The sequence below is a fragment of the Zosterops lateralis genome (assembly GCF_965231275.1).
Source record: "Zosterops lateralis genome assembly, chromosome: 15".
NCBI lineage: Eukaryota > Metazoa > Chordata > Aves > Passeriformes > Zosteropidae > Zosterops > Zosterops lateralis.
The window spans coordinates 5,783,170-5,797,457 of record NC_139775.1 but is presented as its reverse complement, the minus strand read 5'-3'; the positions used below and the strand labels follow the sequence as shown (position 1 = coordinate 5,797,457).

Here is a 14,288-nt window from a genome sequence, read left to right as displayed (position 1 = left end):
TGAGTTGCTTAATGTTATTGCTGTATTGAAATAAAAAGTTTTTAAGGCTCTGGGGAGCATTATCACTGATGCAAGCAATGATGGCTGAGTTCTGCTTGTTTAGTAGGAGCTCAACTCTTCAGCCTGTGCAGAGGAGGGTTTGGTGCTTGCAGGTGTTTATCTTCAGCTTAATGTGCCGTCATTATCTCCGCAGTGAGCGCTGTTTGTCCTTGCTGACCGGGGCTGAGCGGTGTTCAGGTGCAGCTGCTCCAGGCCCGGTCTGTCCCGGCCCGTGAGACCCGCGGAGCGCTCCGTGACGTCATCAGCGCGCCTGCTGGGCCACCGTCCAGTGACGTCACGGCTCCGCCTCGCCTGCCGGGGCCGCCCCGCGCACGCGCCCTGGGCTCCGCCGCCCTTCCCGCCGCCCCGCGCGCTCGGCTCGGGGCGGGGCTCCCGCCAGGCGCGTGACGTCACGGCGCTGTGTCGTCGTGCCCCCCCCCGCGGGCGCCGAGGCCTGAGGGGAGCGGGGCGGGCGGGACCCGCCATGCCGGGGCTCGTGCTGTTCGGCCGGCGCTGGGCCATCGGCAGCGACGACTTCGTGCTCCCGGGCGCCTTCGAGCTGTTCGTCAGGCTGGTGTGGTAAGGAGCTCCCGGGGCCGCTCCCCGGCGGGACCAGCGGGGCCCGCGGCCCGGGCGCTGTCGGTCCCGGCACAGCGCACACGGCGCGGTGTCCCCGGCACAGCACACACGGGCCGGGCGCTGTTGGTCCCCGGCACAGCACACACCGTGCGGTGTCCCCGGCACAGCACACACGGGCCGCCCTCACCCGCGGGGCTTCATCTCCGAGTAGCGCTCGCGTGGATCCGTAATTAATACGGTCCCTTCTCTGTGTCCCCTGGCCGCAGGGCTTTGGGAACTGAGGAGGGGAGTGAGGAGCACCAGGCAGGCAGCCCGTGGCTCGGAGTGCGCTCAGCCGAGTTGTAAATCCTGCTGAGTGTTCGTGTTGTGGTTTCATCCCGACGCTTTTCTTATGTAACAGGCTCTTTGCTGATAATCTTTGTGCATTGCCTTCATTAAGACGACCACTATCGCTCAGGCGATCGCCTTGCAGCGGGCATTTATCCCTTCCTGCTGTGACTGTTGTTATCTCACTTCCCGGCAGGTGGATTGGGATTTTTGTCCTTTACACGGTTCACAAGGGGCAGTTTAACTGTCCCGGGGGAGGATTGCTGCACAGCTACCTGCTCGGCCTCATCATTCTTCTGGCTTCCATAATATGTGCCTTATCTGCTCTCGTATACATCAGCATGCAAGGTAAAGAGTTAATAACGTTGTCTTCTGTTTATCTGGTAGGATTGTAATAGATGTGTGTTTTTAATCTGGAGCTGACATTAAAAGCTACTAAGAATTTGAAATGTTTTCATGGTATTCAGACTTGAAAAACTCCATCAGCATTAACATATTTGCTTTAATAGTATTACCTTGGTTAGTCTGGAATCTGACATAATAAATACACACAACAGCTTAATGCAGCTAATGGTTCATTGCCATCAGAGCATCCTGAAAACTCTCTGTGTGACTTTCAGTGTAACACTGCTCCACCTCTCTGACAGGAGTTTAGGGAAGTGTGTCCAGAATCATCTGAAGTATCCTATTAGTTCTGCCTTGCACAGGCAGGTTTAGTCATGTCTTGTGAAAGTCCCTTAGCTGCAGTGGGCTGCTTGGGGAAAAACACAGAGACAAAACTTAATTGTATAAATGTCATAGTAAAACTGACAGTGAGTGCTTTTAAATAGAGCACAGCCCATAGCTTCAAATGAATGGCTGAATAGAAGTAAGGACCCCAGTGCAACTTATAATTATTTGTAGAAATGGTTAATTTTGGGTTAAAATTGCTAGGAAAGCTTTTTTTCTGGTGAGGCACCTGACCATCAAAGTAATGTTAAGAAGATTAATTTTAAATATGTGTGTGGTCTCTGGAGTAACAGATGAGACTCCACAGTTTCTCATATATTGGTTCTCATGACACACTGAAAATAGGTATTTATGCTTCTGTAAGTATTTATACTTTCTTCCATTTAAGCAATTTTAAAAGTGCATGAAGAGAAACTATGACAGAGCCAAGATGTGGATGATAATCCTGGCCTTGAATCTGACCACTGGTTTTCCTAGAGTTCCCAGAGGAGGGGAAGTAAGATCAGCCAGACAGTGATGTTTGTATCAAAGTTTCACATAATGTTCTGGGTTGGAAGGGACCCACAAGCATCATCGAGTCCAGCTCTTAAGTGAATGGGCCATACAGGGGTCAAACCCATGTGTTTGGTATTGTCAGCACCAGGCTCTGACCAAAGGTGCAGAGGTGGGAGATGTAACTGTAAATAGCAGTGATAAAAGAACCTTGTTTGGGATGAAAGGACAGCCATGAAACCGTTTATAACTAAGAAATTGAAGAATTCTCAGGCTGAATTTCCAGGAAAACGAAGGGTGAGGTGTGTTGGAGTGTGGTTGGAATGCGTGGGTTTGGATGTGCTTGGTTTTGCACCAGCCCTTGTGCTGTCCTGGCGCTGGGTGAGGCCAGCAGGGAACCTGGCTGGAGCTCTCACACCCTGGGCGTGGTGCTGAGAAAGGAAGAGTTGTTTAGAGAAAGCACAGTTCCATCTGATTGTGTCTGGGTAAGCAACCACACTGCTGCAGGACAGGCTGCAACCTGGGAACGGGAAAAAGCAACCTCTGGAGAGAGGGCTTTTGAAACAGCTTTATCACAGTTTTGTAATTGGTGAACCACAGTTTTGTAATTGGAAAACAGTTCCCAAAGTAGTTTTTGTTCTGCAGCTTTTACAAATTACTTGTCTACACCCGAGCACACACACCCCACTACCTCATTTCCCTGGGATCAGCAGACTGGTTTAAGGAGATGAGCTGGCCAAAAGTTGTTCCCTTTTTTATTGCCTTAGAGTTCTAAAACAGAGGTTGTTAGTAAATTACCAATGCAGGAAATAGCCTGAGAAGTATTTGTCCTGGTAATGGTCCTACTTTTGTTCTCCTATTATTTTTTAGTAACTCCATTAAAAAAACTTCTTTGTAGCCCAGCAAACTAGCATCTGAACATTAAATACTAACCATCTAAGAGCTAAATAGAATAATAAAAGCAGATCCCAAGAGCCAGTGCTCCTGGATGCAGATTTGGGTTTTAGAGTAGGTTCTAAGAATCACAGCAATAAATCCATTGTTGTTTTTCTTAGCTTCAGTGATAGCTGTCCATTAGTATGAAAGAACTTGATCATTTCTCCTAAGTTTCTTACTTTCTGTGAAGCCCAGAAAGTTCGTATTTCTAGATAGGATTTTATGTACTTGAGGTGCATTTCTGAACAGTTCTTGTTTTAAATTCTCTCTCTGATTTCAGGAACAATTTCTAATCCAGGCCCAAGAAAATCACTTCCCAAAATACTTTATACTCGCCTGCTCCTCTATTTCCCTGAATTCATCTGGGCTATTGTAGGAGCTGTGTGGGTGTCAGACAACAGCGTGCAGTGTGAGAAGACTGTGATAAATGGAGTCATTGGGACAGTTATTGCAAGGTAAAGGTGCCTCTCCACAAATCTGAGCTTTACAGCATGTGGAAAAAGGAAGATGAATTGGTATCCTTCCCTAAAAAAGCTTGCCTTGGGAGAGGGAGCATGTCCTGCAGTGAAGGAAAGGAGGTGAAGGTTAGGAAGGGTGAGAAGGGCAATGGGAGTGTAGAAAACTGGATAAATACGAGGAGTAACCTGATCACTTGGTAGTGAAAAATGGAGCTGCCGCTCCTCTGTGCTGCTGCTTCCAAAGCACCGGGCTGTGATTCCAGCTTTGGTGCCCTGTGTGAACTGAGCCAACAGTCTTGTTCTGGTGCCCAGAGTATTGCAAGCACAGTCCAAAGAGCTGCAGCCTCAGGACAGCAGCAGAGGTCTCTATACAGAATTCCATACCCAGCTTCGGTTTCAGCCTGCCAAGATCTGTAGTTGGGATTTCTTGCACACTTGCCAGAAGTGTCTGGTTTCACAGTCTGTTATCCCACTCCCTCCTGTCTGACAGCTGGATTATCATCATCTTCACCGTCATTGGGGTTGTCATTGTCTTTGACCCCCTCGGGGGGAAGAAGACGTTCTACCTGCCCGATGGCGTGAGCCGCAACCTGGAGAGCAGCCAGTCGGGGCAGTTGCTGTACAACGTGAAGAGCTCTGCCACCAGGGTGTGGGAGAAGAGGATCAGGCTGCTGTGCTGCTGCATCGTGCAGGACGACGACCACCGCGTGGCCTTCACCAGCATCGCCGAGCTCTTCCGCAGCTACTTCTCGGTGAGAGGGGAGCCCTGCTGTGTTTGTGCTGCTGCCACACCGAGGTGTGGGATGGTTTTACAGAGTCTTCCATGTCTTTGTACAGGACACTGATCTAGTGCCAAGTGACATAGCAGCTGGTTTGATTCTACTCCATCAAGAGCAAGATAAAATGGAAAATTGCCCCAAGGAGCCTGAAGAAGTCCTGTGTCATTCTCCATCATCTCTCATGGTAAGAAAGGGTTAGTGCATTCTTTGGTGTAGTTATCCTAGGAAATGGTGCCAGATCAAATTGAAATGCACTTCTTTCTGGAGAGAGGGGGTTTTTTTTGTTTTGTTTTTTCTTTTAATAAGATTAAACACTGCAATAAAAATTCGTAACAATGTACATTATTAATAAATGCAGTGAAAACAATAAGTCTGTAGTCAAAAACATTTTTCTGCTTTTGTATGAGTAGAACTTTGAATGGGGAATTAAGTGCAAAAAAGGAACCATTTAGGACATTTGATCATTGTTGAACAGTTGGGAGAATGAACATTTGAACTGTTTGCATAGAGCAGATAAGGTAATCTTCTAGTATGTACTGTGGGCTGTTTGTCTGCTGCAAATACCCAGACAAGGTAAGAAGCAAAAATAGCATCTTTTAAATGCTTGCAGGTGGTGGGTTTGTTTGCTAACTGATTTTTCCTTGTCTTCAGTAGACAAGAGCCTTTGTAAATTTTTTCCACTCCTTTTAGCCTGTGTTTCATAGATGTATGTGGTTTTACTTCAACCAGTGCATCTCTGTCAACTTCCTTTTGAATCCAGCTGGTGTGATGGGGTTGTGCTTTAAAAGTCTGTACCAGAGAGATCTCCTGCACTCTTTAGCCTTCCCTTAGACATCCTTAGGTAACATAGTGGGAGAGAATGTTGTTTTCAGCATTGAGCCTATCAATGTATCAGCATTGGAACAGTTCAGATTGGAACTAATTCAGTGAGAGCTTTTCAAGATCCTTGAGCTGTGTAGCTAGAAAAATAAACACAGACTTTTTCCTGAAATACAAGTGGCTATTTTTAGCTCCTCTTAGACCTTGAGGTTTTTCCTTTTGGATACTGCGTATTTCATCGTGCCTTGATTTTCACTAGCCTGTGTTCAGTTTTATTCTGAGGCTGCCTAACACACTTTCCTCCCTTTTTCTGCTTCCTTTTTTTTCCCCCCTGTGTGCTTCCAGAGTGATGATTTGGATGTTGAGCTGGAGAATGCTGCTCACTACATGCTGTTTGCTGCAGCTGCCTATGGCTGGCCCTACTACGTGTACACCAACCCGTATACTGCACTCTGTAAGCTCAATGGTGACTGGTAGGTTTGATCCAAGAGCTCAAAAACACATAGCTGCCTTCTATTTAACTAGTCTTAGCAGAAATAAAATAGTTACAATAGCAGTATTTTTGTAGCATTAAATTATTATTGCATTAATTACTCTTGGGAATACGTGAGCTTTTCTGCTAGAGTTATCTTTCAGAAATTCAGAGAAACAAAATTCTGATGTCTTTCCACCCTCAAGCAGATTGGCTTTCTTTTAATGGGAAAAGTTTGTGATTAAGATATTTAGCAAGATGACAAAGGAAGAATTTGAATTAAATGAAACATGTTTTAAAATGAAGCTTTTTAGAGGTGCCTTTTGGGCACAGATTTACATATAGAAATGAAAGTCTATCAGTAGTTTTCTCTGTCCTGAGGAATTAGCAGAAGTTCCCTGTCCCTCCAGCCTCCTTTTTGTTCCGTTTGACATCTTTACTCAAAGGTGTTTATGGTCAGTATGTCATTTTCCATATTGCTAGGTAGGATTACTGTATGTGACCACTGATATTTGTGACTGAAAGAATGATTTTTGTAATTACTAGTAAGAAATATCTATATAATCTACTGAAATATAAATCACTTGGAGAAAAAAATTATCACATAATACTGTGGATAAAACATGAGATAAGATTGTTGTTAAAAATTTAGTTTGAATTTCCTTTTTCCTTGTTTGTATTTTCTCTCAGTGGCTTGTAACCTTAAGAATTCTTTTCTTACTGCACTGTTTGCTTTACCAATGATCCTGTAACAAGGCAGAAGTAACATCTTGCATCAGAATGTTTAGTGGTACTATTGCAAAAAGAAAGCACTTTTGATTCCTGGCAGAAGGCCCTCTGCAAATTTAACTGAGTTTGATTCCTTGAAAAGAAACCTAAAATTTGGAACATGAAAGTTTTTCTCTTCTGTGTTTGTTAGTTGCAGAAATAGACCGACAGATTCTGATATAACGGGCAGTGATCGTCATAACTTTCACTTTGGATCCATCCTAAAAATAACAGGACTGCAGTACAGAGACTTCATTCATATCAGTTTTCATAACAAGGTAAACAATCTGGACAGGCATTCAGTAATCTGTAGTGATTAATTCAGGGAAAGCCAGGGGTGGAGGGTCTAGTTTGCCTTCAGCATTTATGAAGTGTAAGATGCAAAGCCAAATTAAAACATTCAGTTTGGATTTCTTTTCTAATCTAACAGAACAGCCACAAAACCATTGATATAAATATGTCTCAGTATTGAAAAAAGGCACTTAGACTAACCAAATAAGAGACCAGTTCAGCTTCTTTCCATAGTACAGTGTGGAGCTCAGTAAGAGCTTCCAGAAGGTGAGAACAAGTGCTTGCCTTGACAAAACATTGGTGTCTTTACTGATTACATTTTTCTTCTCCAGATCTATGAGATTCCATTTTTTGTTGCTCTGGATCACAAAAAAGAAGCTATTGTGGTCGCAGTGAGAGGAACCTTGTCTTTTGAGGTATCATCCATCTGATAGCAATAATTAGCTTTATAGAAATGAGTGAACTCCTGGTACCTAAAAGAAATGTGTTATGCTGTCGCATGTTAAAATAACTCACTCACAGGTATGAGTCTTCCAGGTTTAAGTTGTAAACCCCCTTGCCCCTGCATGGGTGATATTCCCTGTGCTACTGGAAGAGAGAGTGGAGGACAGGCAGGGGTAATTCCAAGTCACTGTGAGTGGAGGTGCATCCATGATGGGGTGTCTGGAAATAGTTGCCAGGCTCGGAGCTGTGGTTGCTGTGTGTTTGCTGGGGTGGTGGGATGTGTTGTGCTGCTCACACACCTGGCAGCCAGCTGGGGTGTCCCTGTGACAGGGGTGAGCAGCAGCACCACAGAGCCCTGCAGGGAGCCCTGACCCAGGCTTTGTTCACAGGACATCCTCACTGATCTGTCAGCAGATTGCGAAGACCTGACCCTGGAGGAGGTTCTGGAGAATGGGTTTGTGCATAAGGTGTGTGCAGCCTGTGTTTCTTTGTAGATCAACTTAGCAGCACCAAGCTATAAACACCTGGGATCCTTAGTTAAACAGAATATTCATCCTTGTCAGATGGATTGCACAAATTATTTCAGTGTTTGGTGCATCAAATACTGCCTCTGGCACTGCAAGGTAGAATTTTTAATCCTCTTGTCAGACTTAAAGTCCTTATGAAATATCCCCAAACCTTTTTAACCCATACGTACCATACATATAGACCTCTTGGTTTTAACCAGACCTCTGTCAGGAGGATGTCAAAGAGAAGACCAGCTTTGCACAAAGAAGTTGTTCTGTGATGGTGTTGTATTTAAACTATTTATGTATCACACCTCAGATTAGATACACGCTTCTAACCTGAATTGCTTTCTTGTAGGGAATAACTCAAGCTGCAAATTATATCTATCGGAAACTAATAAATGATGGAATATTAAACCAGGCTTTCACAATTGCCCCAGTAAGTTACCTTCCAAATAATTTGATTTGTCAGAAAAATTACCCACAGCATTTTCTGTGTTCATCTAAGTCTTTCTGTCTGCAGGAATATAAACTTGTGATAGTTGGCCACAGTTTGGGTGGTGGGACAGCGTCTATCTTGGCCATCATGCTCAGGAACTCCTTCCCCACACTGAAGTGTTATGCCTTCTCTCCCCCAGGAGGGCTCTTGAGGTGAGAGACTTCTGCTGCTTGGCTCTGTGTCTAAGCTGTAAAAGTCCAGGCAGCTGCCAGGTGTGTTAGCTGGCAGCTGTGGGCTGACTGTGGGAAGAGTCTATATGTTCTCCATTCCCCACTCAAATTAATTTGCTCCATCTGGAGTTACAGTTGAGTTTTTGGCAGAGCGTTACAGAATGAAACACATCTGGGGAACTCTGGCAGGCAGTATAATTAGAGTTTAAAGTAAATGGTCCAGAAAAATACTCACCTGACTTGTCTGCCTTCGCCTGTTGGGCATCCATACCCCCTGAGAGTCAGCACTGAAGTTACTCTTGTCACCCTCAGCAAGAAGATCTGAACACCCCCTGAGACACTGACTGTAAATGGTGCTGCCACATGCTTGTAATTTTACTGAATTATAATGGTCATCCTAAAACTAAAGTGTGCTTATCTCATTACTGCATCTAAACTGCCTTTTTTCTTTTTTTTTTATTTTAAGCAAATCACTTGCAGATTACACTAAGCACTTCATTGTTTCAGTCATTGTTGGAAAAGACCTTGTTGCAAGGTGAGATGAAAATACTTTTAAATTGATATTTGGCGATGTGTTTGATAGCAGACAATAGGGGGCTTTGTTTTATTTTGTTCTGTGTGTTTAAACAGGTTAAGTATGCCCAACATGGAGGATTTAAAGAGAAGAATAGTGAGGATTGTGGCAAACTGCAACAGACCCAAGGTAACCAAATGCAGTTCCTGATTAAAATTGTGGAATTGTTACTTGGGTTAAACCCTAGATTTAATGCAGTGACTGCTGGTGTGTGTATTTTTGATCATAAAGCTGAGAGTTACAATTGTGTTTCAGAACAAAATTGTTTGCTTTTAATTCAGTGACGTTTGTGTTAGTTTTCTATCTTGTAAAGTTGTGTTGTTGAAGATTAGGATTCAGTAAGACTCCTAATATACCAGTTTACAACATCAAAGACCTGAAATTATCTGTTTGCCAGTTTTGCTGATAAAAGGAAATTATTAAAAAACAAAAATGGGAAAAAAACCCTCAAACAGCTAAAATTACAAAAAGTCAAATTACTTACTTTTAATAGTGTAATAACTGGTACCAGTAGGTAAGCAAATTATTGATTTTACTTTCGTATTGCTGTCAGAATTATTTTGGAAAGCAGATATTTCTCTGTTACAGTGTTAATTATTTCCCTCTTTTTACAGTTAGCGGGAAGGTTTTGAACATGCTGGATCAGTCTGGTGTCAGGCAGGATGGTGCTGTAGGTACAGAGGTGTGGCTTAAAGATTCAGAATTCCATCTTTGAACATCTGAATTTGAATCTGCCATACCCACAAGATTTCCATGTAGTCCCAGAGATGAGCAGAGGGTCTGTGTGATGTCATAAATAAAATAATGGACAGTTAGAAGTTACAGGTGCAAGAAAAGTTAAACCTGCAGAGCAGAATCCACATGGAATGATTCAGCTGGTAGAGGTGGTGATGTTTTCTGCAGTGTAACTGGAGGCTTAGGAGCCATACTGTTGAAATGAATGTTATTGTGGGGAAAATTTAGGAAGGAGGTATTATCAAAGTTTGGGGAGCATGGGCATAGAGTAAATTTTAATCTTTTAATTGTATTTTCAGACAAAGTGTGTGCAAGTACACAGCTAGAATAGGTTACTTGAGGAGATGCCAAACTTCAGTTGGAGTGTTCTTTTCTCTGGTTGCAGTACCAGATTTTGCTGCGGGGGTGTTGGTATGAGGTGTTTGGAGGGGATCCTGATGATTTCCCAACGGAGCTGGATGGAAGGAGCCAGGATGCCCTGACCCAGCCCCTCCTGGCCGAGGAGAGTTTGATGGTTCATCGGTCGCCTTCGTACAACGCCCTGGAGGAGGAGTCACACTTGAATTCACCCCCTCAGTATCCTCATCTCTATCTGCCTGGAAGGATTATCCACATTGTTGAAGAAAGCAGCTCTAGAAGGTAAGTGGAATGATGAATTCCACTCTCCTGTTTCCCTAAGGTCTACTTACAGCTCCCTGTCCCTTTCAAAGTGCACGTTTCCAGCTTTGTGACTTACCTGCCTGTCCAATACCCAGTTTTGGTTATTGTACATTACCCAGTTTTCAGTTTCTATTCTGTGCCTCCCAGCTTCTTTCTGTTTCACTTGAAGCCTTGGACAATGTTCTCTTTATGCCTTATCCTGCCTGTTTATTGCAGCTGCTGAAGTGAGGACTTTAAATAGTAGGAGTGGCAGGTTCAGGTTTGCCAGGCTCCAGTTTCTGCCCGAGGCTGCAGATCTGCAGTGTGTCCTGGTAGTGGTGAAGTGGTAACAAAATACCTCCTTTCCCTGAGCAGTCCTGTGAATGTTGGTGATTAGAAGGAGGTGCAATATTATCTGTAATGCTGACCCAGCCAGGCTGGAGAGCTGCAGCTGCCCCAGTACCCAGTGTTTGCCCACATAGTCTGTAGTTTTTCCTGTCACTTGCTGCTTTTCTGTGGATGCAGGAAGCTGAGACAAAGACACCAGAAAGCTGAAACTGCTGGAAGAGTGAGCATTGTGGCTTTGTTGGGGCAGTGTTGTGTTCAGGGGTTTTTTGTGTGTTATTTTGTGATGTTGGGGGTTTTTTAGACAAAGCAACCTGAAACAGCCCATTCAGTAGATCAGTATTTTGTTTAAGCTTCACATCTTTAATTTGTAATAATTATAATATTGGTTTTATAAGTTAGATACTTGAATACCTCTGACCTGGGCAGGTTTTCCCAATGGCTGCTCTTTTACTTTATTGAGTTAATTTCTTTTCTGTCTTTTACTTCACAGCACAGCAGTTAATAATGGGAGGGTTTTTTTTTAAGTGGGCCTAGCACACAAGAGCCCCCATCATGTATTTGGGATTTGATTTTACAGAATGCTGCATCCTATGTGCAGCATTAAATGTATTGCCTGGTCTCCTATTGATACCACTGTGACTTACTCCCTAAATTTGACATTAACCACGTGAATGTGCAGTGTTTAATGCCTTCCCCTCCTTGCTCAGGCTCTACTCCATGGTTTCGAGAGCAGAATTATTTGAATCTTTTATGGCTTCTTTCCCTGTTAAAGCACAGTGTCATTTGGTGCAGTTCTGCCCTCAGGGACACTTCATGGCAGCAATTCCAGCTGTTTTGCTGAAGGGCAGAGCTGCAGCGCTCTGGGAACCCCCCTGCTGCTGAGAGGGTTCAGTTCCTCCCTGAGCCATGTCCAGGTTCTCCAGGTTGCCTGTTCAGCTCTGACACAGCCATTGTATTTGTGGTGTGTTTTTTCCCTAGGTTGTGTTCTTCAGATATTAAATACACAGCAAGATGGTCAAACGAAACTGTCTTCAGCAGCATTTTAATAAGTCCCAAGATGATCACAGACCACATGCCAGATGTTGTGCTCAAAGCTCTGAACAGTTTGTCTCAGGAACATGGATTGTGTCTGTCTTGTCAAACACGAGAACACAACCCCAGTGCAGTATAACCACAGCTTGAGGACGACCTGGAGGGCTTTTTTGCAGGTTTCAGGTATTCAAGGCACATTCCACTTTCACGCCTAAGTGGATTTCAGTACTTTTGTCACACTGCATAAAATGAACAAGGGTCTTAGTGCCCCTGCCTCTGCAGCGACCTCGGGGAATGTTGTGCTGGTGAAAGCAGAGCTTGTGTCTCTGTGCTGAGGGCTGGGCTTCTCCACCACGGATGGGGACGAGAAGCTCCAGCCGAGCCCGTGTGCACTGGTGCAGCAGCTGAAGGCTTGACCAAAGTGAATGTGTGTGAGAGCCCTGTGGCCACACGTCAGAGCAGAGCCCTGCCAGACCTTGTCCTCCACCACCTGCAACTCCACTTCTGCTTCCACGTCTCTTCCTGCCTGCCAGGGCCGTGGTGGAGCCGAGGGGCTGCGGGGAAGGCAGCGCTGCAGCTCAGGGCTGCAGGGTGAGTGGGGCTGGCCCAGGCGGGGCTGGCTCAGGCTCGGTCATTGCACTATTTTTTCTTACAGATCGTGCTGGGATCCAGGGGTTGTGGGGGAGGGCTTGTTGTGGTTAAATGCTGCTTGGATATACATGTGCAATATTCTTTAATCTACCTGTCTTTTGTATGTGTTGATCTACATCACTGCTTTTATTGATTTTAAACTAAAACAACTTAATGAGAAGGAAAAAAAATTATCCTTCAGGTCCTGGCATCATGTTGGTCACCAGCTCTAGGCTACTGAGCATCACTCTGATTCTGCCGAGAATGTGTAACCAGTTGTAACGACTTTTAAAAGTGGATTCCTTGTTTCTAGTGTGTAATTATTTTATTTTCCTTTTTAAGGCTCAGCAGCATTTATTTAAAAGAAATTGATGTAAGTAAAATATGATGTGGTTGAGAATTAACTCTGTGGATGTCCCTGCTGTGATACTTGATATGGAGACAAAATTAAATGCAGAATAAAACCGTGGCTCCTGTGCAATGACAGGTACCAGTGCTGGCTGTCAGAACAATGAGGTCAAGCAGCACCAGCAGGAATGGTGCTGCTTTTGGGGCCTGTGGAGTCCCAGGGCACCAGCCTTGGGTGCAGCCACTCTGGAGGAGGGGAGGCAACACACAGAGCAGGGCTTTAAATAAAAGCCTGGAATCTGGGGCATTTAAACACAGACTGTGACCAGTTCAGAGGAAAAGTGTTTCTGTTTGCAGAGAGTGGAGTGGATCAGAGAACCTGCCCCCTACTGCCAGCAGCTTTAAGCCACTGCACAAGCAGGAGCTGTAACAACTGCACCGAGAGGGCAAAGCCTCTGCAGAGCTGCTGCCAAGTGCTGTGTTTAGTTTGGGTACTCAGAGCACCACTGGCAGCCTGGGCTGTGCAGAGTCTCCGAGGAGACACGTGCACACAGGGCTGCTGGCAGGGAACAGGAGTGTGTGCTCAGACTGGCACAAGAATGGACACTCGCTTAGAAACTCAAACATTACCACACTTGTGATTCAAGGATTTATTAAGTCATACATGCAAAACATACTGCCAAATGCATTAGCAAAAGATCAATGTAAAAACTTCACAATTTTGCAACTTTTATTTTTAAATTTTGCTTTAGTGGTTGAAAAGGTGTAGTTCAACATCATATTCCTGCCAGTTTGAAAGGTACAGAACATTAGCACTAATTACAGAACCTCACAGACCCAAGTTACCGTTACGCAATCGATGCTGCACATGGAGTGACAGAAGGAACACTTGGCTGCATTAGTCATGTTACAGTGGGGGGACCTTGTAAATAGTGATAGTTGAAAGGTTTGTCAGTTACAGAGGATTAAAATATAAAAATTACTAAAATGTGTAAAGCTGCTTCACATGATTTTTACACCTAGTTAATAGACTAAAAGCTCCTCAGAAAGCAGAACTTACTGGGTCAGAAATAACAGGAAAATGAGGATATGCTTAAACATTCTAGTCTAAAAAAAAAAAAAAAAAAGAAAGCAAACATCTATCAATCAGAAGGTTTTAAAATACAAGTTATATTGCTCAGTAAGAAAAGATTCTACAAGAAAAGCACTTACTACATAAAAGTGGGAATGACTGATTCAGAATTGTACCTACATGAATGCCCTACTTGAAATTCGAAGGAATTTACCCATGAACACCAACCTCTCTCCACTACTGCACCTCTGGGAAAATGGTTGCTGAGCTACTCTGGCAGTGTAGTGTAAGTCAGCTGTACAGTGTCAAAATACTGTCTGGCACTATCTCCTGATCCAATATTCCACTTACTCATCACAATACAATGCTGTCAAAAGGACTAGATACACTTCAGTAAGAATAGTTATTTTTTTCAATCACAGCAGCAAGAACTAGATTGCAACCAAGCCCTTACCAATGATAAAGCATTTACACTGTGACTCAGGGGTGTCAGTCATTGCCAGAGTCGGGTGCTGGATGCACCACAAGGCAACGGCTGCGCTGGGAAAAGAGTTCAGAATAAAACACATCAGAGCGCAGTGTTCTGCTAATTCCCCGGCACT

The 14,288-nt window shown here is 44.2% G+C and overlaps 1 protein-coding gene across 1 annotated transcript; it reads left to right on the top strand.

Annotated features, from left to right (window-relative positions):
• Positions 1 to 493: 493 nt before the first annotated feature.
• DAGLB (diacylglycerol lipase beta) lies at positions 494 to 13,750 on the top strand. The gene is made up of 15 exons (XM_083872400.1): positions 494 to 618; positions 1,142 to 1,293; positions 3,383 to 3,557; positions 4,051 to 4,312; positions 4,398 to 4,523; positions 5,504 to 5,631; positions 6,550 to 6,676; positions 7,022 to 7,105; positions 7,523 to 7,600; positions 7,998 to 8,078; positions 8,163 to 8,290; positions 8,775 to 8,843; positions 8,939 to 9,011; positions 10,003 to 10,256; positions 11,583 to 13,750. The coding sequence occupies exons 1-15, from the start codon at positions 524 to 526 to the stop codon at positions 11,773 to 11,775; spliced, it is 2,025 nt and encodes a 674-aa protein (XP_083728526.1). The 5' UTR covers positions 494 to 523; the 3' UTR covers positions 11,776 to 13,750.
• Positions 13,751 to 14,288: the final 538 nt, after the last annotated feature.

Bases quoted from the DNA above. Each gene is read 5' to 3' on its own strand.
- DAGLB (XM_083872400.1), top strand. From the start codon at position 524: ATGCCGGGGCTCGTGCTGTTCGGCCGGCGCTGGGCCATCGGCAGCGAC. The intron at 4,313-4,397 runs GTGAGAGGGGAG...GTCTTTGTACAG, and splicing joins TCTTCCGCAGCTACTTCTCG to GACACTGATCTAGTGCCAAG. The intron at 8,291-8,774 runs GTGAGAGACTTC...TTTTATTTTAAG, and splicing joins CCCCCAGGAGGGCTCTTGAG to CAAATCACTTGCAGATTACA.